A 26,801-nucleotide genomic window follows, 5' to 3' on the forward strand; every position below is an offset into this window, starting at 1 on the left:
ACAGGCTCATTGAGGGCTCACACAGCCCTTGACTAGCTTGTGTGCCAAAGGAAAAAAAAATGACATCTGTGGCCTGGTCCAGTCCTGGCCTCTTTTTGTGTGTTCCCTTGATTACAGCACCTTTATATCTTCACGAACTTTGCACAAAATTCAGATAATTTCTTATTTCTTCCCTGTCTTGGTTTTCCTTCACTAGCCAGGCTTAAGTCCTTAATAGCAGAATATTTTAAAACAAGTGAGAGCAAATTTCCTGAAGGGAATATTTTCAAATTAATATTCATTTTGCTTAGAGTAAAAAAATCCAGTTCAGTTCTTTGTTTCCTAAGCAAGCAAAAGCATTTCAAGAAGTATGTCTGAACCACTTTCTCCAGCCATTTTTAGAAACCAGACAATCAATCACATCATTTATAACTGTACTGTCTGATAAATACTGTAGCACAGCTACCAAGGTGACATAAATCAGCATTAGTTGCCATCTAATTCTTTAATTAGCTTTATAGAGCAGTTGACTTATTTCAATATTGTGTTTCTAGGAAACCACAAATACCCCAAATTAAACATTGCCCAGGATATCTGTCATTGCTGGAAAAAAGCAGTCACTATGTGCGGGGAGGACAGGCAGAGGATGTGGCCTACAGTTTTCTGTAGGTTTCAACACTCTTCTAGTAATCTGTGTCATAGCATAAATCCAGACTGAAGTTGTTATAATGCCATCGCTGGCCAGCTTGTATAAGCAATTTGCAGGTGGCTACAAACACTTCAGCCAGAAGAATCAAGCCCTTGATGTGTGGGCAGAAACCCCTGGCAATACTCCAGAGAAGGAAAAAAAAGTCATCTCAGCCTCTGTAATCACAATATCCCTTAACCTTTATCTTCTGAAAGCTTGCAACAGAGACAGCAGAGTTACTTCTCTTGTTAGAAACAGTTATACTCGCCTCCACAACTTAGCAATGTCATTTTTTTTGCTAGAGATATTGCTGCTTGGCACCAGGCTACAGATTATATATGCACTGAATATTTAGCAAGTCATATGTCCTTTAAACCATCCTAATGGAAAACTTTGTTTCGTGCATCAGATGAAGGTGTCTTATATGTGTGTTGATATTCCACAGGAAGATGAATGACCACCTACTTTATTCACAAGTGAATCTCTCCTGTATACCTGCTTGTTCTTACCTTTCTAGCTTTTTATATCTTATGCCACTTAGAGTGTACCCAAGAGCATGTTCTTACTTTTTCTCTTATTCCCAAACTTGAGGCTGAAATTCCAGCCTAGGGAAAAGTTTTGAGATCTTTAACTGCTTCAGAGAAGTTTCTTCTTTGACTATACATATTATATACTGTACTGCCACTTTTTTCCCCATACCTCTTTGGTTTATTCCATGGATACACAGAAAGCTGGATAACGACTTCGCCTGAACACAGTCTTCAGGCTGCTTAATTGCCAGTCGTAACATCTCCTGGGATCTTTCTGGTAAACTGAATGTCAACTGCAAAGGGTCTGTCATCTCTAACCATCATCCAGCACTGAGCCTGACAAGCTTTCTCTGGGAAGAAGATCCAGTGATCCACCTACTGTTTTGCACCATTATGTCCTCTGGATGGAGTTTTAGTCCCTTTCCTACCCCTTTATGTCTTCATCCCTTTCATCATCTTCACAAGAACAACCAAGTAACCTCACATTCCTGTACTAGATTTCCATGGGCTGCTGAATGGTTATTTCCTTGAGAACTGTAGGAAGTTGTAAGTTCCTCTACTTGGTCATGCTGACCTCATTCAGAAGGGTAGGTTTGCTGTTTTTTCAGGTATGTTGAAAGGCGAGTGAGACATGAGGCTACTGGAATACTTGAGTACTTGGCTTTAGGTTTTCCTGCAGTGTTTCTCATGGCTTCTTCAGGAAGAAGAGAAGCACTAGAGGAGTGCTGTTCAACCAGAAAACATGGAAAAGCTATGGTGCAGTTTCATGCCTTCCCTCTACCATTATGTTTGAGATAGAGATGGAGCCATTGACGATGCTGCTTGTCATTGACAGCCTGCAGCCGTGAAATAAAGAAATCGGCTTCACTTAGCAACAGCACAGCCAAAAGCAGATGTGTGAAGATGAGATGACAAAGTGGCCGAGACAGCTGAATGAGCTCACGCAGCTTGACTCTCTGCTGCCTTCACCTGTGCAAAGCAGATGCTGAGCTTTACCACTCATGAATTGCTTTCACTTGCCACAGCTGTGCTGTATTTCTCTTATACTTCTGTCTGTCTGCCTCCTTTTTTAAGATCAGATATTAAGTCCAAAAACCACTTCACAGAGCTGGAAAGGGGACATGGTTCACTGATGGATGAGCAGCTCAGAGCCTGTCGAGAGGGTGCATGAAATGACTGATGATGGTAGAGCAGGCAGTCAGCTCTAGTCATTAAGTACATGGCAAGGCTCTTCTGATATTGTCTGTTGGGGTGTTTCCATGATTTTCTTCCTGTCTCTATAATGGAGCTTATATTTGCTTGATTAATAACTTTTGCTAATTGTGGTAAAATGTTTGGAAACTATGTGTTTGGGATTTTGGTTAGTATCTGAAGGAATCGGAAGAGGCAACATGTTCCTGCCCATTCATGAAAGGTTAAAGCCTTGTACCTGGCACAATCCCCTTTGCAGTGATAGGCCAGATTTGAGTAGGATTTGGAGTATGGCTTTGAATTTGGGGTTTAAAGAACACCTCAAAGCCCTCACTGCTGCCTGTGCCTCAGTAACATCATCTCATTGGTGAGTGTCTCTCAACTAACGTGTGGTTTTCATGGAGGCTGTGGGAGCAGGGGAGGGCTGAAAAGCTCGGTCTCAATTTTGTCATGTGTCAGAATGAAAACACACTTCAAGCACCTGGTACATTTGTTTTTCATGAGGTGAAACCGTAGTTTTCCACTGAGCTGTGATCACAATAACCCTGTGCCACACAAATAATCGAATGGAGAGAAGGGAACTGATGTGCCCATACTAGACTAGTACCATTTGCTGTGCCCAGTACCCCCAGTGAGCTGTTGATTGTATTCATTCCTTTCTGGTATAAGAGTGACCTGAACAGAATCAGCATGCTATCTTGTCTTCAGACAACTAGATTTTTTTCCTGGGACTGCAGTTACAGAACTTATGCTACAAAGAAAACCCAGAATTTAACACATCATAACTTCTGCACTAAGAAGTATTCTTATGCAGTGCTAAATCACGAGGAAATGCTGAGCTGGAAACCTTCTTTCAGCTTCCATACTGGTCCAAAATCTTATTGAATTTATTTTATGAGTTCAAATTTCCAAGGGGCATATTTTAGATTCCTAGGCATATGTTGTGCAAGCATGTCCAGTTTTTTAAGTCTGCGAGGTTGCAATGAAGTGCCATGTGTGCTTTCTTCAACTAGACAATAAGGATAACTTTTGTCCGTGGATGGCAATAAGCCAACATTGGAACTCAGCCTTCTGACAAGGGAGGATACATGAAGGGGAAAAAATGGTCATCATTTTAAAGGAGTCAAAAGTTAACCCACTGTAATGAGTGGGTTTTGTCTTAACATATCTTTTGTTTTAGTTGGTTTTTTGGTTTAGTTTGGTTCTGTTTTCCAAGATAAAAATAATGTAAATAAATGGACATATAGATCTGATGAAACACTAAAAGTCACAGTGCCTGATGATAGATACTGCACTGAATTTTGCTTCTCTACTGTAGTGCATCTCCATTAAGGCAATTTCAGCTAATCTCACTATGGATGCATTAATCAAGTGTAGTCAGGATGTCTGAAGGAAGATAATGAGGGGGGAAATTGGCCTATTGTTTGGATCTTACTCTTCAGCTAGTTAGTTTGTTTATCATGTTCCATAATATTTGTATCCTGATAAATAAGTTCCAGTCACAATTAGTTATCATAGCAGATGACTAACACATCTTCATTTACTTACAAGTTCAAAATTACTCCATAAATAGATCAATTAAATTTGTGTTCTCTTTACATCACATGCTTATACAGATTTTCAGCCTTCAGTATCAGTTAACAGTGAAATGGAAACAAGGTGGACTAGTAGTATTTTAAAATTTCCTCCCTTTTAGCCAAAGATGCAAGCATCCGTGGTGACAAAGTCCCTAATCTTACATCTTTTTGTCTGAGCACTAACATCCTAAATGCATACTGCAGTATCAGCAGTCTCTTAGTGCCTTCCAAAATTTCTCCTTTAAAATGCCTAAGAAAAGATTTGTTCATTTTTTACTCATTTTTTACTCATTTAGTATTACATACTGTATATCTGCCCCACATAAAGCTGTCACTAGATTACTTTAAAAAAAAAAAAGTTGAGATTCCAAAAGCCTGGTATGGTTGGAGACTGCTGAAGATGGGAATGTTTATAAGCTCTGTGATATTAACTGCAGCACTCAACCTCAGGTGACATAAAGCATGCAAAAAAGAACTTTCTGTCAGTTTTATTATTTCTAAAAAGGTTCCCCTTGAAAGAGAAGAGTGACCTTGCTCTGCTGAGCTGACATATGCCACTGAATTAATGGCTAAGCTTTGCTGTAGGGAAGCTTGCAGAAACATTACAACTCCAATGGCTGAGTTTGCTGTGAACATTAATCAGGTGAACCAACATGATGTATCAAACACTCATTTAAAAGTAATAAAAACTAACTCTCTTCCCCCCCCAAGTTTCTTAGAATTAGCTTATTGTTGGTCATTACCTGTTGTCAAGGGTAAGACTGCAAGACAGCGGTAAAACTTGTATAAGGGTTTTCTAAAGTTTGCTTACTCTTCAGAAAAACCAAATGAGCCTTTGGGATGGTCAAATTTAACTGTGACTTAGAGGTTATTTTTTAGTCCTGTTTCCCTCTGGAAGGTCATTTGAAGGAACACCTTCCACTGAAAACGTGCCTCTCCCTAGCAAAGAATGCAGAAGCTGCCTTTCATTCTCAGTGACTCCCTGGGAGCAGGACTAGGTCCCATGTCATGCACAAACAAAACGTTATGCTAGGCAAGGAGGCTCTGGCTGCCATCGAAATAACTGCTGTTAAGGGTCTGGTATGGCTGTGGTGCAACGGCCGAGTCACAGGGGCTCTGACCAAAACACTGTCATACCAGGCAGGAATATTTTCTGCCTATCCCCTGCTGCTCTGTTCTGGGGTGGGCAGGTGAGTGTGCTGCAGTCAGCAGCTGTGGCCGCTTCTCAGGCTTGCCGAAAGGAACAGCAAAGCCCTTGGGCATGCTGTGTCTCCCTGTGCTATTCTGCGTGCCGTCTATGTATAGCACACTGAAGCCGTAGGCTCCTTATCGCCGCTTCTGCTCTGGCATGGAAGCTTGCATGGCAGTCGCATAGCCACCTCTTCTGGGGAAGTACGCTGGCTGCCCCACTCCATGTGTGCTGGACAGGAGTCCTGGGAGGCTGCGTGCTTCTCAACTCATCTTTGGGCACATATAGTTTCACCTTGACTTCAAGCCTGCAAACACTCATGTGAGTCATTTCTCTCATACAAGAAATCCAGCTGAACCCTGCAAGGTCAGGACCTAGGTAATATGCAGCATTAATAAAATCGTGCTGTATAAATAAGCAGGGAAAGGACTTTAATTGAAGCAAGGTGATTCGGTTTTAAAATATGAGAATTTATCTCTGAATTCGTCTGGTTCTGAGAGGAGAAAGTTTCAGGAGAGGAAAGATGTTGGTATTTAAGAGATTAAACATCAAAGCCTGCAATGCTTACGTAGTGTTTAACCAGTCTTTACTCAGACAGCGCTCCCCTTTACTGCAGTCACAGGTCTGTGGAGGGTGGATTTCCAGGCTTGTCCCTCAATGTTTCTGCCCATGTGTAAACGAAGGGTAAAAAAGGATACTAGGGAGGTAGAAGTGCACATCATGCCAAGTCCTTAACTGTCATTTTCATAGCTCCTCTGAGTTTGTCACACATCCTTAACCTTCTTTTAAAGTCATTTTCTTTTCATGGTTTTGTGTGCCACTGAAAGTCACTTTTAATTAAATGTCATATAAATAATAAAGGCTTAATTACATAATTATTGCAAATACCTGTGTGCACACTCCCCAAATTGGACAGACTGCCAGAGGAGCACTTGGAGTGACTTTTCTCACCGGGAACGGAGAGTGCTCTGCAGCAACTGGGCAGGAACAACGGTGCTCAAAATTCAGGGTCAATGCGCATTTAAAGGAAGAGGAGTCAGATCCCCATGCACATTTTGCAACACTCAGTTGCAAAAAACTTTCTTAGTGTTAAGATCGGTGTTTCTTAAACTGCTTCCTTATTTAGTTCCTCATAAACTTTTTAATCAACACAGCACATTTTTTGCCAGATGAAGTTGCCTTTTTGCTCAGACTTCCTACGTGGCTTGCCTCTTCCTGAGGAAGACTTACAGACCTTGCAAACCATCCTGTCCTTGTTTAACTTCATGAACGGTAGCTTCCCCCTTGCTCTCAGCTGCATCAGTGCCTGCCCCATGCGAGGTGCCCTTTGAAAGCACTTGAGAACTGAGTTTCTAGTGGAAACTCTGACGTGCGGGCTGGGTTATCAGCAGCTACATGCTTTGTGTCAGCATTGGTTCAGGCTTCAAAGACTGAGGCTGGTACCAGATAGAGGTACTGATAAAACAGCCACCCAGTGTTTACTTTAGAGAGAGAAATTTGTTGACCTGGAGGAGTATGATTAACTCATTACTTTATACCGCTTTTCTTTTTCGTCATTTTCCATCATTAAAATTAGGGTGTTTGCTCTGATGCTTCATGGTAGCACTTTTGTTCAAAGACCGCTTTGCTCCCGTCTCTCCCCACCTCCATGCAGTTACTGAATACCAGACCATGATAACAACCAGTCTTTTATAGAGTCATTTTTACACCAGTTAAAAATGCCATTTTAGTCGATTGCCCTATTTGAGTTAGCAAGAACAAGCTGTATCTTTTTTTATTGCTTTTGACTGGCGAAGTACAAGGTTTAGGCCATGTTTCGCGTGGGCTATAAAGTTATATTAATAGCTTGGTTAGTGGTCAGTAGTTCTACATGTGTAACTAACATGTAAATAGGAAAAAATCCCTGAGGTAGAGAAGTCTTCTCTTTTTTTGCTTCTCTATTACTCTTTGGAGAGTTACTGAATTTTGTATGCAAATTCTCATTCTTTATACAAAAGTGAGGAGGTTTTGCTGTGGTGGTGGGGGTTTTTTTCACAGACTATCCCAAAAGATAAAAATTCCTATCTTGCCTTCTGGGAAAGTAGGAGACAATTTCTTTGATTACTTATGCAATAAGATAAGCTAGCAGAGTGGCAATATTCATCCCTACTTTGGTAACTCTTAATTTCATTCTCAGAGTAGTCTCCTCCTTCTGAAGGGACTAGGAGCATCAGAGAATAGAAGAAATGAATCAAATCCTGAGCTCCACTTATCTCCATTGATCAAAGCAGCAAGCACAGACTGTCCCCTTGGCAGCTGCTGCAGCTTCTTCTGAGGAGAGAGGGAAGAGTACAAGTGTCTGTGGCAGGCGAGAAAATTGGGCAACATGCTGAGCTCCTTTTTTGTTACTCCCAGTGACTGCATTTGCCCCTATACTGCTTACATGGTATGGATAGTCTAAAGATGAATGGAAGCTAAAAATGAAAATACATGGAGGAATTTGAAGAGATTTACTTGTGCGAGTGGGTCAGTGCAAAGCTATTACGCCATGCTGGACTTAAAAGCTATTTTGAATAGGACTTGAAGCAAAACATAATGGGCCAGAATTTCTCACAGCAGGGAACCAGATCTCTGAGAAGTGTGAATTGTCCAAAGGAAAATATGAGATTAATATCACCCATTATGAGTATTCAGCAGGATAACTGCTGTCAGTTTTGGCTCAAAGGTTGTCTTTGGACATGGAGAATCTCTGACTAGTTTATCATAAGAACTAACTGACTTCCTCTATGGTATGCCCTACAAGTGAAGGATGTTCTATAATGGAAAGACATAGATTGCAGAACCTCTTCTCATTGTTTTTCTATTTGTATACCAATCCATTTTCTGGAGAAAATGACAGGCTATTTACAGACACACCAGATCACCAACTGCAGACTGTCCAAATTAAAATAAACAGCAATTACATAGCACTTACCCCTTTAAAATGATTATTTAAAATTCCTGGATTTCAGAGAATTGAAGATATAGGAAAAGATGGAATAAAATACTGAAAAATGTCTTTGATATTTTCTATTCTGCTAATTTTGTATACCGAAGGGGAAGGGATGAAAGTTAATGCATTGATTTGTAGAAATTATTTGATCCGTCCTTGTGTGGGAAAATAGAAGTGTTTCTCCCCTGCCCATGCCTCCGTTAGATTTTACTGAGCAAATTCATATTTGCTTAACGTATCCGTTGCTAGCTCTTGCATGAATCCAGCCAGAAAAAATCACTTAACTTTATAGGATGCTGAATCCTGGTATCAAAAGTCAATAGCATATTTTCTCCTAGTAGCTTTGCATTTACTTTAAAAGCTTCCCTTCACCTGAAAATAAGGCCTGTCCATATCTTCACAAAGTAGGTGTTCCCTGACGCTAATGCAGTGACTGACACTACTGAAAGTAATAGTCCTGTTCCCTTTGCAGCCCAGAGCTCCTAAATCTGCTTTTCACTATCAGTATAATGGGGTTGAATACATTTTTAAAAGGTGGTAGCTATTGATCACTTAATGGAAAAAGTTAGTATAGAGAATTGCTGAAGCAGCCCTATTTAGTGCTCTCCAGTGCAACAAGACCATTATCTAGAATAGTGGAAATCATCCTGTAACCCTTATTAATATTTAATAGGGATGAAGCAACATTGAAGTACACTACAAAATAGCCCAAGGCTTCTGCACATGTAGGATATAAGGTTGTTTCAAGGGTTGAAAAAGAATAACTGATTTCCCTGTGCTCAAGCTGTTTACAGGTAAGATCAACAATAAACAATGTTTGTCTCTTGTTCCTTTTAAAGTATTTGCAGCACATCTGCACTTTAATATACAGTTATTCCTACTAGACATCTTGAAGTGATTGAATGCAACAGAAAGGTCAGTGTATGTTTAGAGATCGCTGTGTGAGCCTATTTTATACTTTCCTAATATTGCTGTGAATCCCAGCCTCCCTCTTTCTATCCCTCCTGCTCCATGCTGCAGGGCACATTTGGCTGTGTTGACAAGCCAGTGAAAGGTGTTAATCCTGTCTAATAGAACCATAATCCTTGGGGCTGTGTTTTTATATCATAGTATTGAGCTAACCCCTTGTCACAGGATATTGTTCATCTACTTAATAGAAAACTTATTTATGGGAATTTTAGATAAAATTAAAGTGTACAATCCACACTGTCCTTTTCAATTTCACAAGATAAAAACAAACAAATAAACCACTATGTTTAGCCAACAGAGATTTTCTGAGAGATTACAATCAATTAAGAGGAGAGCTGTGTGATTTTTTCTTTTCTTTTCTTTTTTTCCTGCAGTGAATAGTAAATGTCATTTTACTTGTCCAAAAATATTCACAAATCTGGGTCAGCTTCTTCAAATAACCTTTGGCTGGAAATATTTTTCAGGTTAGCTGTGCCCAGAAATGTAGTGAAAAAATGATGTTATTTCCTTTTCTCTTAAGCTGCAGTGCTTAGAACATGGACCCAAAAAGTGGGTACACTTTCCTCTTCCATCTGGCTGTGCTCAGGGCTCTCCCACTGCTATGTCCACATTCTTTTTTTTGGAGGGGGGGGTGGGGGAAGAGCTGGTTAATAAATAAGTGTGGGAAAACAGGGGAATGAAACAGCAAGGAGCTTTTATTTTCGGTTGTGTTCCAGGGGATGCTGATTTACTTCTTCTCAAATGGAGACTTTAACACAGAGTGTCTTCATGGTTTCCTGTAGCTTTTCTTTGTCATATTTTTGTTCTCTCTGCAAACTGTTTTTAGTTTAAAAGTGACTGTGTGTAAGAGAAAAAGGAGCTAATAGGGATAGTGACCCTGTGATTTATGAGCAGGGACAGAATAAGATGGGGTCCTTCCTGGATGGAAACACCCAGGGGAGCATGTGTGTGCTCTGCATAGCTGGTATCATTTTGATGAACTCCTTCCTTAAGATCACGGTTGCAAAGCCTGAATACCACCTCGCCACCCTGTGTGGCATCAGGATCCTGACACTGTTACTGAGAAGTCCCGCAGAGGACTAACTGCTGCCAGGAAAGGAGAGCGTAAGGAGATGGAGCAGAAGACAGCAGCTTGGTAGCTGTGGGCAGAACAGGCACAGGGCTGTACCAGCACTGAGAAACTTGCCAGCAGCTCAAGCCGTTACTTAGGTCTTGGCTCAAGCAGGTCTTTGGTTTTCCAGCTTCCCAGAGGACAGCACTCCTGCAGCGTTACTAACCCTGCCGCCTGGGTAGGGAACTGGAGGATGAGCCTAGCAAGGGTGGTGTTCCCTGCAGCACTCGCTGTTTGGGCAGCTCTGCTCCCCTTACCATCAGCGAGAGATTTCTCCTTGGCTTCTCTTGAAGCAGGTTCGTGTCGGCATTAAGCGTGTCTGCAATGCGAAGGCAGGCAATGGGGCTGGCTATTAAACCAGTCCTTTTCTCCCCCTCTTTTGTTGCCCAAAGGATGGTCTATCTCAGTTGCCTTGGAGGCTACCTCATGAAAACCCTTACCTGGCAGAGAAGATTGAAAAGTGTAATGGTGGAGCAGAGCCAGGATCCCTCAGGCCCTCCTGAGGCTGGTGGCATTCCTGGATGGAGAGCGAAAGGAGGTAGCTGGAGATGCCAGGGGAAGGGGGCACGATCGGTGCTTTAGAAACCTGGGGGGAGATGAAAAGATGGCTCGTGTGGCTTGGGGGGAAGGCGGCAATGGAGCAAGGAACTGGTTTGGCTGAAATCATGTGGGCAAGGTAAATGGGTGAATAAATACAGAAAAACCTGTAACCAGGTAGTCTGAAATCTCTTATGTGTCTTTTCTCTCCAGAGGGGATTTTGAATACTCAGAAATATACTAAGACGATGTTGCATAGTGTATAACAGTAAACCCTGCTTCAAGAAATCTGATACTGCATTAAAAGACTTTCATTTACTATGGAAGAGTGAAGAACTTAAAAAAAAGGAGTCTTTCTGGATTTAGCTTTGAGTATTGGTGAAGATATAAAAACAAGCTCTTAAATACACTGTAGAGTTGAGAAACGTCCAAATTCTGGCTGTTATTAGGGCCACACTTAAAGGGGCTTCTGACTTGTCATCAGTGCCAATTTGATGCAGTTTGCCACCATGTGCAGTGCAGTGTCAGACAGTTTTGCCTGGGCACGTCTGGCAGGTATTTCTGTGTGACCTCTCTTGCAAAAACCCGCTGTGCCACTTCCCTCCTTACCACGTCAATTATCCACACACAGAAAGGGTGAAAATTAGAAGGAAGTAAAAGCAAGCCATTCACGGTCTCTTAATGCACAGCTGAGGTGATGCAGCCTTTCTTATGTGTTGTGGCACAGGGAAAAATTGTACCCATGTATGTTTAAAAATCAGATTTTCAAATTGGGGGATTGGGAAGAAAACACAGAGTCTGCCTGATTATTCTGTTACTTACTCCCTCCGCAACACACGCATTTGGGAAAAAATGTATTCATAATCCTCGGCCGTCCTTGCTGGTTCCTGTTGGCAAAGAACTGTAAACAGTCTCCCCAGCTGCAAAAGTGAACTGTATAAATTGCCATAGTTGACACCACCATAACCGACTCTATAGCTCATATAATATTTATGGAAACAGCTTTTTTTCTAAGCTGACAGACAGCAATCTTACCTAGAAGTAACTCATAGATACCTGTGTATAATTAATATGAAATTGATGTAGAAGAACTCAGTCATATCCATGATCTAGTTAGTACTTGAAGCAGTATTGGTTCTCTTACTCATTTTTCTGCTTCTGGCTGTAAAGTCAAAATTTTTTTCCCCTATAGTGACCTCCTAGTTTGTTTCTAGCTGGATGTAGCAGTTCACAGTCCACTGATCTGGGAGGAATTTTTAACATAAACAGGTGACTTGACAGTTGTATTTAAGTCTTAATAACAGAACAAAACATCATCAGTGAGTCAAGGTTTGTCTTCTCTTTTTTTACAGCGCACAAGCAGCTTTGGAAGCTTTGACCGTTTCAGGCATCACTCGATATCAAAGGCAGATGATGCAGCTGAGGTCTGTATAACACAGAGTTTTACTTTCTTCAGTTCACTTTCCCACGATAGTTATGCAAAAACATTTGGAAACTATTGTGTAAATTTTACACTAGTGAGAACTTTGCTTGTGTACTTACATCTGTCTGGGTGACTGAGCCCTTGCCAAAATGAACAAGAGAATCACACCTAAACTTTGGTACTTTGATGGGAAGATTAGAAACAATTTTTCAAAAAGACTGAAGTGCACTTCTGGTTGGTGCATGCCCAAAGTAACTGGAAAGTGTATGCAACCCACAGATGTGTCATTTTTGTCTTCAAGAACCTGCATAAATCCCCTCAATTCTTGTTTGGATTACGGACAATAAACAATGGGAAACAACATTTTCTAGCATAAAATATATTTTCTTTCTGTTATTCATATGTACGGTGGTGTGCTGCAAACCTGTTTAGGTACACAATTCCCCAGGAAAATGGCTATGATTTACTTTTGTCATCCTAAATGCATTGGTGTCCTTAATATTTTTCTGTAATTCCTATTCCACTACACTGAATTTAATTTTCATGGTGAGTTGTTGCTTACTCTTTTATTTCAAATCAGATATGTGAGTTGGAGACTATAAGTGACATTGGAGATGCAGTACAAACTAAAGCAGCAAATAATGGAGGAAGTTTGGGTAAGAAGATGAGAGCCATTTCCCTTACTATGAAGAAAAAGATGGGTAAAAAGTACATCAAGGCACTCTCTGAGGAGATGGTAAATATCGCTTAAGAATCTCGTGTTTGATAACAATAAATGTGAAGTAAAAATGTTAAGTTCATTTTTCCTGTTCATGGTGCAATTGTCATCAGTTACGACAATCCATAAAAACATGGTAACACATACTGAATTAGAACAGCTTTCAATATGTACCCTTTCTTTCATGTGCATGTTAATTTACTCACACATGCACATATACAATTAAAGCATCACATAGCAAGAGCCCAAGATAGGCATTTTACATCATTGAATTTTGCTTTGTCATCAAGGAGCATTTGTATAAGCACCACAAAAAAATCTCCTAATGTGGACCCAAGGGAGTATTGGATGAACCCCATCAGCAGTCTGATACTCAACTTGTACAAAATGCTTAATAAGAAGAATTTTTCTTTCAGTACAAGAATTATTTCCAAAGTCCATTTTGTAGAGGTCAGCCAGCATCCTAGAGCATGACAAGTCATATGCCTTATCTGCTTTAATCTTAGTGAACCTATCTTTATTAAACATAAAAAAACATATAATGTTTCACACACTTCAAACCCTGTTTTCTCAAGGTTGTGTCAGTGAGTTCCAAATTTAAAAAAAAAAAGGAAAAAGGACTTGTCATACTTAATCATTCTAAAAAAATCTAGCTAGTCTGCATCCTATCTCACACGTGTCAATATCAAATAAGTAGGGAAAATAAGTAAGAAACTTCACAAGTAGAAAATAGAGTTTCACAGGATGTCTTGAGACAGTTTTTGGAGGTCAAAGACAAAGATTCCTATTTCATTAGTTTAGTTTGCATTTTTTACTAAAATCTGAGAGGTTGCAATCCATGATTTTTATATTATAAGAAAGAAAAATCAGAATTTCAACACTTACCTTCTGCACATTTACAGCAACGATTCACATGACAGAAATTCAATGAATCATCTGATTGGACACACATGTAGCATAATCTTCATTCCTGCAGGAGATGATGACAATCAATACTGGCCCACTGATTAATCTATGGGTTATGCTGCTGACTGGTGTAATAAGCACTGTCCTTGTTGAAAACCAATATAGTCTTCCATTTCAATGCTATACCTTATAAGTACCTCTAAGGGTCTCTACTTCTTACATGCACTGTCATCTTTGCTTGACTTCATCAGCCAATGGATGAATAATTAATATTTCCCCAAATATAACGTAACATCCTAAGTACTGCAGGATGTTTCAGGTGCATCAGAATATCACGCACATTGACAATGTAAAGAAATCTGCTGAAGAAATTCCTTCCTTTGAAAGGTCATCATTATTTCATTTAGTTGTTACATCGCCCCTAGCTTACCTGTGATTGAAATATGGATCTTATTGTTTTGAATAGGCTGTGATTCCTGAGGTGTGATTTAATGTTATAAACTCAGGGGGCCAATTTCATACACCATTAGATTTTGTGAGAGAAACACACTTCTGTTAATTCTGAAATGCACTGGATTTTGAGGCCAATGTGTAGGTCAGGCAATGTGGTGAGCATGGTGCTAGAACACACCAATGTTGTACGTGTGTACAAGCTGTCTCCAGAACACCCTGGATTGGGTGCCAGCCTGCCACCAAGCACCCATGATTTTCAGAAGTTCAATGCAAAACACAGCTGCATCAGCTAGCACTTCACCATGTGCTTTCAGAATTAAACTTATACTTCCTCCTCTGAGACAATCAGAAAAAACAGCTTACCTGGGTACCCGAGAATTTCCCATTACAAGCCTTTGTCACTGCTGTGGTATACTGCAGTTTTCTGACATGGAGAATCAGTTTAGCTGCTTGAGCAGGAGTGGAATGAAGTAAGTGGGACAGAGAGGAGACAGGGGATTTCTCCAAGATCATAAGGTGCTAGGGGTGGTGCTGGTCATCCTTAGCACCAGGCATCAACTTCTAAAACGCTTTCTCTTATAGAGTGGTTCTTAATAAAGTGTAATGACAAGTTCATCTCCAATGATGATTTACAAGAAAAAAACAACTGTTTGTTTAAAATACATCTCCTGGTAGTTAACATCTGATTTTTCTGTTAAAGAATGAAGAAGGAAAAGATGAGAGTGACCCTGGTGGTGGAATACACACTGAGAAGGTCTCCCTAAAAGCCAGTGACTCTATGGAAAGTCTCTATAGTCTGAACAGTGGCCAGAGCTCATCTAGTAAGTACAAGATATCCATACTTCTTATTCAGTCACTGGATCAATATTGTTATTGTTTAAGTCTGAGGTATCAGAGCTGGTGGTCAAAAATGTGATAGTAGAGAGCTCTTCAGTCTGGCAGACAAAAGTGTAATTTGATTAAATGGGTGGCAGCTATGGTAGATATACCTCCCTCCAGAAATCAGCTGAGTGTTAAGAGGGGAAATATTAACTGCAGTAAAAAAATAACATGGATTATAGGAGATTTTGCTGGTACATATGCCATAAATGGTTTTTTTGGGTTACCGCTGCTATGGTGCTGGCACCTATAGGGCTGCAATCACTGGGTGCAGCCACACAAGCATCCTCTCTGGGGGCAGTGGCTGTGAGTTCATCCTTCGCTCTGCAGATGTGAGGCAGACAAAGGAAAAGGTCTCTCTGAGATAATGGGTGACGGGGGCCTGACCTGGTGGCTTCAGGTCATGATGCAGAGAGACACAGTCTGCTTCTCCGCAAACCCACTGAAAATCCTCCCTCAACAGGGTAGTCTCAGTCAGAGGGCAGATGAATCTCTAATGATAAGTGGAGTTTGCCTCCACCTCTCTATCTGCTGCTCTGCTGTGGACATCTGCTGGGCAGCAGGCCACAGCTGTCCATGATGACGTTGCTGTGCCATCACTGCAGGTACCATGTGAGCCTTAAGTGGGGACTTGAGCTGCAGTCCAGACCATTTGCACTAAGTAGTTAATCTGGCCCTGAGATGGAGCTGTGCACTTTAGCAATCACCTCAAACAAAACCATTTTTATGATCATTTTCTATGATATGATTTGTGAAAATTGTATATGGGAGTTTACTTCCAACACACTGCTGCTCTTATCTAAAAACATATTTGGATGGGATATTGCAGAGCTTGCTCAAATTTGCTTGAATTACTCTGCCGATATTTTATTGCTCGACTTGGATAAAATGACAGGCAGAAATGTTGATAAGATTAAAATTTCCCTCTGCAATGCAGGTTCCTTTGATGTTTCAGCTAGTTCTGTAATGAAATAAAATAACTTCTACAGTACTTGTTTTCATTTCTCTGAATAAACAGGAGAAGTTCAGCAGAATTCATTCCCTAAATTGCACTTTTAGAGTACATTTTACTAATCTGCAGAGGTAATATTTCAAAAAGTCTGTAAGTAAAATGTGTAGTCTATTAGTATCATCAGCAGAAAAAGATTATTGTAGAGAAGATGTTAATGAAAGGTGTCCCACTTATTTTCTTCAGTCTCTTGTAGTATGCCTTTTATTGAATGTATTTTTCCTGGAATGTGTCAAAATCACAGAGTACACTCTTTTTCTAATTCTGTGCTTTTGAACACTTTCCTCTTGGCTACTGTGCAGAATTGCATGTCTGGTCATTTGGTGCAGGAGATCTCTCAACTTAACTCTCTTTAAGGTGGGGTGACCAGCTGCTCAGATGGAACGAGCAACAGGGACAGCCTCCGGTTTGATGACGAAGTCCCTTACAGTGGGCCCTTCTGCGGTCGAGCCAAAGTTCACACAGACTTCACACCAAGTCCTTATGACACCGACTCTCTAAAAATCAGGGTAGGACAACCACCAGAATTTCTTCTTTTCCACTAAGTATACCAAGGGGACTTTGTTTACATGTGAAGAGTATGTTTACTAATGCTTTTTTAACCGTTAAGCACGTGTAACACTCTAAGAGCAAGACCAATCTGGTTTTGCAATGGTTCTATAAGGACTTAGTTCAGACAATCCTGCAAAGCCAACTGCCAGTAAGGGCTTTTTAAGGCATAGACTGCAGGTAGGTATCTTACTGTGGTATCTACCTGGATACCACAGCTTTCCTCAGACTAAAATACATATTGCTTCCCCCATACTAGGTCTGGAGTTAAGAAAAACTTGAGTCTCATGGGATGTAATGTTGCCTCCCCAGCTTTTTCAGTCACAATAATGATATACCAAAAGCTCAGTGGCGCCCATTGTCTTTAATGAAAAGAGTTCGCCTTTCCATTAAGTTTTCTTTAAATGTACCTTTGAACTATGAATTTTCTTTGGCCCTGACAACATGGCAGGGGCGTCCAGGCTATGTGAGTGAGAAAAAGGAGCTCCAGACATGGGCCCAGTTGAACATTACTAAAAAAAGCCCAGCCCTTTTCTTCTTCCATTCACAAATACATTCAACATCATCATCATTCAGACTACTCATTTCTGTAATCTGGACTTCTTTCTTTTCCGTCTTTGTAAACAACTTTATATTCAGATTATATTCACACTTCAGCATCTTCTCCTCTTCTTCACAGTGTTTTCTTTTTGTCAAAATCCTGATCTGTATCTCACTGCAGTCTCCCTCTCCTCCTCTCTGGCCTACATTACAGCCATTGCTCGGCCAGTACTTGCAGTCTTCACCACTTGCCCTCCACTTCCACCCACACCTAGAGCATTTCTTTCAAAACAGCTTAACTGGTCACAAAACAGAAAATGTCTGGTGGCTCACACAGGTTTTGTTTTTAGTCACTGGGGTGGTGTATTTTAGAATTATGAACTAATACTTAGGGTTGAAATCCCCTAAATTTATCTCACAAAATTTCAGTACCCTGAATCTGAATTCAAAGTGCATCTTCAGCTTGGCTTAGAGCCACTGCCTAATCCTGATCTGCATCCACATCTGAAGTTCCTGAGCCTCCATGAGTGTGCAGAGTAATATGTGTGCTTATAGAGCTTTAAACAAATGTTTGTTTAGTTTCCATTTTAAACATCCTCATAGCTCTGAGCTCCATATTCTAACAAAACCAGGTCACTGGAACACAATCAATTTCTTAATTGTGTTTGTATCGAAACCAGTGTGACCACTTTACTTGCAGTTTCTTGACCAGATCAGAAAAGATTTGAAAGTCTTGGAGTTGTTCACAGAGATTTTAACAAACTGAGTTGGATTTTTAACTTTGCCACAGAATGCCAAAGAAGTGTGTACCTGGGGATTTGTTGGATAACTCTTTAAAGACTTTCATAATTTTTATAAGTTCCGTGGTACCTGCCCAGAAGAGAGGACTCAATTCTGAGGTCATGGGAGCAAGTTGTGTAGGGGGTGTGACATACAAGGGAGCCTTTCTACTATGAGAATTACTCAGAGTGACTGTTGTGCTGAGCCCAGACCTTGGTTCCCACAGCATGGCTGTGAACACCTTTACCAGAAAGCCCTCTCGAAGTAGCTGTGTTGTCACTCTTTTTTTTGCACTCACATTTGTGAGTGAATGCACAAGTGTGGATAGCTGAAGCCTTTCGATCTGTCTGCCAAGGCACCTTCCACTATTTTCTCAGTCAGTTGTGTTAATAGTAGTGGGAAAATTTCTCAGTCCTTTGGGAAGGACAGACAGGAAGATATTAAAGGAGTTAAATGTTCTTTATTGCCTTTGAGAAATGTACCCAGTGTTTTTTACTGTCAAATGGGTAAGAGTCTACCTTTCACATAGCTCAGTTATCAGTTTTGAAGACCCTTGAGATGCTGGACAATAAGATTACTGTGTAAATGGTTTGGCACTTATTTGGAAAATAACCTCACAGTGTTCCCTTGCTTTTTGCCAAAGCTATGCCCACTATCCATGGCAAAAGTTGATTGCTGATGCAACCCTATGCCTTTTCAGGGACCAAGCAGAGCACAAAAATGGTGAGCGGGGCTGCTTATGCTCACGTCTCCTTCGCAAAGGTTTGGAGTTAGGACTAACTCCATTTTCTGTAATTATTTTGCTGGGATTTCATAAAAGCAAAAGAGTTAAATCTAGGTAATTTTAAAAAGTTACTTTACACTGACTAGTTAAGATCCTGTGCTGTCTGTGCTGGTTTTGGTCCATAAAGGAAAAGCTACATGTAACAAACCAGATGTGAAAGCAGTGGCGTGCTTTTTTTTATTTTTTCTAGAAAGGAGACATTATAGATATCATCTGTAAAACCCCCATGGGCATATGGACAGGCATGCTGAACAACAAAGTAGGAAACTTCAAGTTCATTTATGTGGATATTATCTTGGAAGAGGAAGCTGCACCCAGAAAGGTAAAGCTGCACAGAGGAAGCAAAAGGACCAAGCCCAAAACACTGCAAGACCTCCTGGATTGTGTCCACCTGCAGGTCAGTGAATGCGTTTCCCAGCTGTATTTGAAACGTTTCATTTCTGTGCACTCAGGTTCGAATGTCATTAACAGGCAGAAGTAGAAAGGCAGGTTTCAGCAGTTTTGATGTCAGCAAAGCAAAGCAGCTTCAGGTCTGTCTTTTATCTGATGTGAGTGGCTTACAGAACTGCATTTTACCACATCATTTGGTTAGGCTAAGAGGCTCCATGAAAAGAGGCACAGTGGTGACTTGTCAAGTCTCCGTAACCTGACTGCAATTGTATGCCTAAGTGTAGGAGGTGTGTGACTGTGGACACCTCAGGGACAGGACTGCAGTCAGAATCCAGTGCCAACATTTAGAATTTGGGTTTCTAATTTCTCGTGATCTTTAGGGAGCAATAGTCTTTTTGCACTATGCTCATGTTGCGCCTCTCCCTCTCTGCAACCCTAGTTCTCCACTAAGTGTCAAAGCATAATTAGGTCATGATTTACAGGTAACACTTTTAATAATGGTTATTGCTTTGGTGCTGATGCAAACACTCCTTTCCCTGGAGTATGCCCAGAGTTTCAGACTGTGTCGACACACAGCTCAAGGGGGATCATGTGTGACACAGCATGGCTGAGGGCTCCCTCAGCTTCTCACCCTTGCTTATATTGAAGGGCTGCTTCTGTGCAAAGGCAGAGCACACCCTACCTCAGAGGCCCTCCTGGACCCAGCATGGGAGGCACTCATGGGGTGACCCACAAAATTCGAGATGCTCGGCAAATTAAATCATTTCTGGCAGAGCTCTGTCTTGGTCCAATTTGCTGCTGGACTCTGTTAACAGACAACTCGGGCAGAGATGCTGGAATGGCCAGGAGGACCCCCAGGCATCTCTGCCTCTGTCCTCTCTTGCCAAATGCAGGCCAATCAAACTGGAGAATGGAGCCCATTTCAACCTGACAAAAAAAGTAAAAGAGAAATTGTGCCTATTCCTCTACTAAATATAGTGCTTGTTTACATGGAAGGATTTGCTTGTTTCACTTTGTAGGAATATGCCTCAACCCTCTTGCTAAATGGCTATGAAACTCTAGAGGACTTAAAGGATCTACAGGAGAGCCACCTGATCGAGTTAAATATTTCAAACCCAGAAGACAGGGCAAGATTGTTATCAGCAATTGAAAATCTACAAGACTATGACAGTAAGCGTTTAAGCTTTTTTGAGTCATGTGCAAGTTTTAACTGAAGAAACATTTAAAGAAATAGCGATTCTCACACTGATCTGTTAAATTATTTTTCTTTTAAATATGAAACATGGAGTCAGATGGGTTTCTTATTTGTTCAGATAGCAAACCATACATCTCTTCTAGATATGTATATGATTACTATACTTGTAACACATGAGTGATTTAAAATTTCTTATTTATAGGTCCTACAACTATTGCTTAAGAACAACTCTATTTATGGTGGGGGACCCAACCCCCAGACAGGCTAAGTGACTTCCTAAAAGTCACAAGGTCTTTGCAAGAGCAGAAAATAAACCTCCTAAACTCTGTGCTAGTATCTTAACCAAAATAGAGCTTATTTCAAATAGCTACAGTAAAGAATTTTCTTGAAATTTTTTTAAACAACATTCTGCAGAAGAACACAGTTTTTCCTCCCCTCACTTTATTCCACACTTAAATCCTTATCCAAATCAGTTTCTTTTGTAGGAAGGTTCTGTAAAAAAAAAAAAAGATATATATACTAATAGCTGGTTTGCACTCTTTTCTCAGAATGAATCTGGCTAAAGTTTCTGGTGAGCTTCTGAAAGCTGATCATACAGCGCATGTATATGTATGTGTATTGGTCACCATTAAATTTTCTTCACTTGTTCCTTTCACTGGGAGTGGAAAAGCTAGGATACAGAACAGAAAATACTGTTCTCATGATATTTTAATGATATTTCCAGCCTCATTTCTAATTTTAAATAATTTATATCAAATTCGTAGAAACTACAGCTAAGCATCTACTTAGCCAAAACAGATGTTTTCCTCTTCATTAATACTTGTGCATACTCATCCCTATGCTAAGCATTCATTTCATCAAATGTGCACTTGCAGTTGAGAAGCATCTGAAAGAAAGAAAAGGAGACCTGGAAAAGCAATGTCTTCCTGGGATATTTTTATATCAGTTCTTGTCAGGTGTCCACTTTTTATCTCCTCAGTAGGTAGGTAGCTTTCCAGTTCTCACTCCAGCACATGTACATTTGTATGCACATACCTGCATGCACATATATACCCTATGTTCTTCAGTACAAAAATATCTCTGGGCTTCTAAGCATGTCTTTGGCTACCTTATCCCTTCATCTTTCCCTGTAGATGTTCTCTAATTTCCCTCTTTGTGTCTTTGCTGACCTTATCTTTTACCGTGTGTTTGGGCTTTTTCAGGACCCCATTTGTACATTCAGTCTCTCCTGTTCTTAGTCAGCTTCCAGGGAAAGGTAAGGTTCTTGCAAACACATTGCAGAGGCATTAAAAGGGTTTTCTTCGCCCACCAGGTTCAGTAGTTCTTTCTGGTCTACAGCTTTGTGAGATGACAGGCTAGCAAAGGAGTCTTGAAGAGCTGTCTATGTAGAACTAGTGATCGAAAGAGTGAATCCAGGAAAAAAGGGTTACATTTTCCAAGAATTGTATTGCAGGGATCTAGCTGGAAATCATTTGAAAATGTGTTCATTTCCCTCGTCTGCCCTTAAACTGAGTATACGTATATTTGTGTATACCTCTTGGTAACTAGCCGTGCTGCACTTTTTGCACCGTTCATTGTATATTTTTTCTATATCAATATTTAAGGCAAAAAAAAAATTAATGAAAAATGCTAGATTGTAATCTTGCAGTTTTGCATCAGTGTGAAAAACAAAACCAAAAAATAATGGTTTTTAACAGACCACACAAATGTCACATTATTCTGGAGTAGCGAGGATATGGTTTGCTATTTATATTCCTTGTGTAGCAAAAAGCATAGCAAGCAGCCTTGGACACCTAACCTTTTTAGAAGATGACACTAAGTTTTTCTTTTTCTGAAGGTGTCTTAATGCTTAATATTCTACATACATCTGTGCAAGGACCAAACCTAACAAAGTCCTTACATGTCCCATACACTGAAAATCAGTAAATTTACCTTAATTATCCAAATAGGGTTCTTCCTAATTGGCAGCATGGGATTAAGTCACTTCTCCAGGCAAAACAGTGTCCCTGATGTTATCTGTATGGTAGTCTAATAGTTTAAATTCTTGTACTGGTTCTGGAAATAACATTAAATCTTACAAAGTGGCCCATGCTTCAAAATCAGTGATGACACTGTAGTCTTAGATTAAGAGATGGAGTATTTGCTTCGCATCCACTTTAGATAGGTATAGCCAATCTATCTAATATTCAAATTCAATAAAATAATATTCCCATAATTTATGAATACTCACAGGGACCAGAACCAAGACATCTTTATATACTATGCAAGCTATAAGCATTCATTTAAGTCTAGTTGAGTTTCATAAGACTCATGTATATTTTAAGGTAAGCCATGTATAAGTACTTTACTGGTTTGCAACACTGTCTTGAATCAGGACTGAATCAAATCCTTGCTGTCCTGGTTTCAGCTGGGATATAGTTAACTGTCTTCCTAGTAGCTGGTACAGTGCTATGTTTTGAGTTCAGTATGCGAAGAATGTTGATAACACTGATGTTTTCAGTTGTTGCTAAGTAGTGTTTAGACTATAGTCAAGGATTTTTCAGCTTCTCATGCCCAGCCAGGGCACAAGAAGTTGACACAGGACACAACCAGGGCACCTGACCCAAACTGGCCAACAGGGTATTCCATACCATGTGACGTCCCATCTAGTTTAGGAACTGGGAAGTGGGGGCGGGGAATCGCCGCTGGGGGACTGGCTGGGTGTCGGTCGGCGGGTGGTGAGCAATAGCCCTGCGCATCATTTGTACATTCCAATCCTTTTATTACTACTGTTGTCAGTTTATTAGTGTTATCATTATTAGTTTCTTCTTTTCTGTTCTATTAAACCGTTCTTATCTCAACGCAGGAGTTTTACTTCTTTTCCCGATTTTCTCCCCCATCCCACTGGATGGGGGGAGTGAGTGAGCGGCTGCGTGGTGCTTAGTTGCTGGCTGGGGTTAAACCACAACACTTGCCTTGTCTGGTTGCCAAAGGTTCACAGCATTTGTCACATGACTGGTAGGGACAGAACAGAATTTAACAACATGCTCTAAAAAGGAAGATACTAAAGACTAAAGATTGATAGAAGCTATCTGTTAAGTCATTACAACAAAAGACGGGGAGTCAAGATGATCTTGGGGATAAGCTCAGCATAAGTCTGACTTCGTCCGAATCATTTGACCTCCTTTGTCCTTCTGTCAATCCAATTGGAAAATTAGGTTGAAAGAGCTGGATGTTATTGTGAAAGTGAATTCTGCATCTGAACTGAACTTTCCTAGGTCATTTTTTTTTCCCTAAGTGGGCCTCATTCAGTCCAGCATAAATGATTTTTTAATTAAAATTGATTTTCTGCATTGCTTAGAAGTGAGCAGCATAATTACCCACAGCTACAAGGTAATCTGTTTAATGGCCAAGAGTATTCTAGATATAAGTTCAGCATTTTTCCAGGTGAAAGTTCACTCTTTTTATAAGCTTTGTGAAAAAATATACTAAGGCCACAGACCCTATATAGTGTTCTAAGTCCATCTTTCTCACAGAGCTTGGAAGACTTCCATGTCTTTGGATTACATTCGTGCTTCCACGAAGCACATGTTTGATTAATGGATGGAGTCTCAGGTATGGTCCAGAGTTGAAATGCAAGGGTTTCTGAGTTTTTGTGACTGACTCTGCTATTATTCAGAACAGCCAAGCATGCTGGAATATAGCCTCATTTTACTAGATTTACTATAAATGTAGTAAAAAAAGATTTAATATTTCTTTAATGTGATATCTGATATTGTGAAATGTCCAGATGTTTTTACGAGGGTTTTAATTTCTTTTTCTCTCCTTGGCTTTTTCTTGACATTTATTGTATGTTATACTAAGTGATTTCTTCATGCCGCATACTTGTGACTATATAATTCATGTTGCAGAATAAATAGTTACTGAGTTTTCTAACCAGAAGACCTGCAGCAATAGTTTCCACATTATATGCTTCTTAAAGCCATCCAGAAGGTAGGATTTCTGACAGTGAGAATTGTTTCATCTTACATTTGATTTAGACCTGAATGAATTTGAAAGGAAAAACTTTATCCATCTTATATCAGGAATTAAAAAGTAAGTTTTATTTAGCAAGTGCTGCCACATAGTTTTTTTTTAAGCAGATTTTGTTTCCTGGTACTGTGCTACCTTCATTCTACCTTTCCTGGGAGTCCAGGCCCAAATTCACCATCTTCAAGTACTTCACATAGCAAGGCTATCCTAGAACTGCAAGGCCTTGTAAGCTCCTCACGACCTTCCCCCTTCCCAGGTCTCTTTTCAGATTTTCTATAAGTTGATCAGACCTATATATTTCGGACAAAATGATTGGTTCCCATGAATTCATGGCTAGGGAGGAAAAAAAAGCTCTTTTTCATAAAGTATTTCTTAATAGCTTTCCATTCTTCTCCCAGATGGCTTCTAGACAGGAGATGGATGTCTGTGCTTTTGTAGGATGCTATTTTTAAAGTGAAGAAGTTGCTGGATGGTTAATGAATAAAGTAATAAAAGAAGTTTAGAACTTTTTTCTTGACTGCTTCCCAGGACATACATTTTTATGTGTGCAAAATAGCCTTGATTCTCTTCTCACTTAGATGATGTAAGTCAAGAGTTTCATTCCTGAAGTCCAGTAAGTTACATTACACTGAAGCAATTCTGAGTTACAGAAGAATTAGAGACTTCACTGGATATGTGCATACAGTTAATTTTATAGAAAAAATAAAAAAGGTGCATATATGCAATTTGGGGGATAATATTTTATGCTTATCTCCCCAAATGCACTTCCTTAGCTTACTTTTCATGTATAAGTGCCAGATCATACTCTAAATCTCACTGTTAGTACCAGATAAGGTTTGTTCCTTATTTATTGTACTTGGACAGCAAGATAGTAGATAGCTGAGGACATGAATTTCAGTTCTCAGTTGCATTCCTTACATCAGGACCTAGCATCAAGAGTATCATTTTACACTGGGCAGTCCCTTTAAGTACCTGGGATTACACAATATCATGTCAAAGTCAAATAGTGCTCAAAGACAATCTCCCCTTCTGTATTGTGGTACAAGTCATTGACCTGGACATAATATTTCCAGATTTCCCAAGGAAGGTCATCCTTGCAAGAGTATTAGTATTTTTCACCTTTTTTCAGGCTTATCTGTTTGCTTCCAGATTTTAGAGAAAAAAGAAGCTTCTCATTTCTGTTTTCACCATGGACTCTCCTCTCACATCACTTCAGTATCCCTCCCAGAAAAGCTATGCCACTGACTTCAGTGAGTTCAGTTTTTTAAGTTGCATGTGTGTAAACATCCACAAAAGATTTATTCCTTTGAGTCCCCGAAGTATTGCATGCGTGTACAGAACCACTTCAGGTTTCTCTGCTTCTTTTTCAAGAAGTAGCACCATTTACTGCTTCAAAATGATCCTTCCTGAGTTTGATGCTTTGTGAGTTTTCATTTCATTTTAACACTTAGGTGGTCTGACTGGTGCTGGCACTACAGGTTGATACATGGCCGTCTACGTACCTAGGAGGTCTAACATCAGCCTTGAAGACACACTTTGTTCTATTTAGTTATTGTATGGTGCTGCTCAGTACGTCACCACAGGAAGGCATGCAAGTGACTCAGCCTAAAGCATTGTGCTCCTAGCCCAGTTCTCCTCCTGGGCAAAACTCTTGAAGGCAGACTCTCAGAGGGCACACTCATGAAGTACAGCTTGTTGCTGGGTGACCTTCTTTTCTTCCAAGACAAAATCCAAGCCTCCTGCCACTCCTCTGGTTTAAACTGACATAACCGCACAGGAGTCAGTGTGACCTCTGTACATTCTTGAGCTGAATTGCCTTAAACCTAAGCTTAAAGTGCTTTCCTAATCAGGACTTTAAACTCATTAAAAAGGGAAAAAAAGTTGGTGAAGGAAAAAAGAGATCTATTCCTGCATGTGTCATGCACATCGATGTCATTGAGTAACAAATATTCATTTCAAAGATCTAAACGGCGAGGAAGATAAGTATGCATCACACATCTATTACTAAGGCCTTTAGCCTCACATTTTTTTCAGAAGCCTGAATATAATCCTACCGTTTAAAGTAGTATTAGAATATATGTGTCAAAATGATGCATATCTTGGACTTTTCTGGCCATATCATAGACAACAGTGACTGAAAGCTATTTATCTTATATGAAACTGCTTTACTGTAGAAAAAATGATAGAACTTCCATTTGTTGATAAGATAGCTATTTCTGATGATTCTGCAACATCTAACGGCAGTTTAATTTTATCAATTCCTGTTCCCTGAGCATTGTATCTTTCTTCTGATGTCCAAAAGATTAAGACAGCAAACTTACCTTTACTAATGTGGAACTTGAACATGTATGTGTTAGAGGAAGGAATTAAGTAGAACTGAATGTAAGAGCCAAAAGCAGAAAAGAAAAAGAAAAACATCTTT

At 40.1% G+C, this 26,801-nt stretch overlaps 1 protein-coding gene across 6 annotated transcripts in view; it reads left to right on the forward strand.

Annotated features, from left to right (window-relative positions):
- The window catches only part of SAMSN1 (SAM domain, SH3 domain and nuclear localization signals 1), a 96,441-nt gene that overhangs the window by 65,790 nt on the left and 3,850 nt on the right, over positions 1-26,801 (forward strand). For 5 of the 6 annotated variants that reach the window (XM_069785341.1, XM_069785342.1, XM_069785343.1 and 2 more), the window contains 6 exons: positions 12,095-12,166; positions 12,746-12,901; positions 14,943-15,063; positions 16,488-16,639; positions 18,974-19,180; positions 20,193-20,343. In XM_069785341.1, the coding sequence (XP_069641442.1) occupies positions 12,095-12,166; positions 12,746-12,901; positions 14,943-15,063; positions 16,488-16,639; positions 18,974-19,180; positions 20,193-20,343 (859 nt within the window). Of the gene's footprint in view, positions 1-8,900; positions 8,920-12,094; positions 12,167-12,745; positions 12,902-14,942; positions 15,064-16,487; positions 16,640-18,973; positions 19,181-20,192; positions 20,344-26,801 lie in introns of those variants that run through there. The other variant, XM_069785346.1, reaches the window with a different exon arrangement.

Source organism: Haliaeetus albicilla, chromosome 6 (assembly GCF_947461875.1).
Source record: "Haliaeetus albicilla chromosome 6, bHalAlb1.1, whole genome shotgun sequence".
NCBI lineage: Eukaryota > Metazoa > Chordata > Aves > Accipitriformes > Accipitridae > Haliaeetus > Haliaeetus albicilla.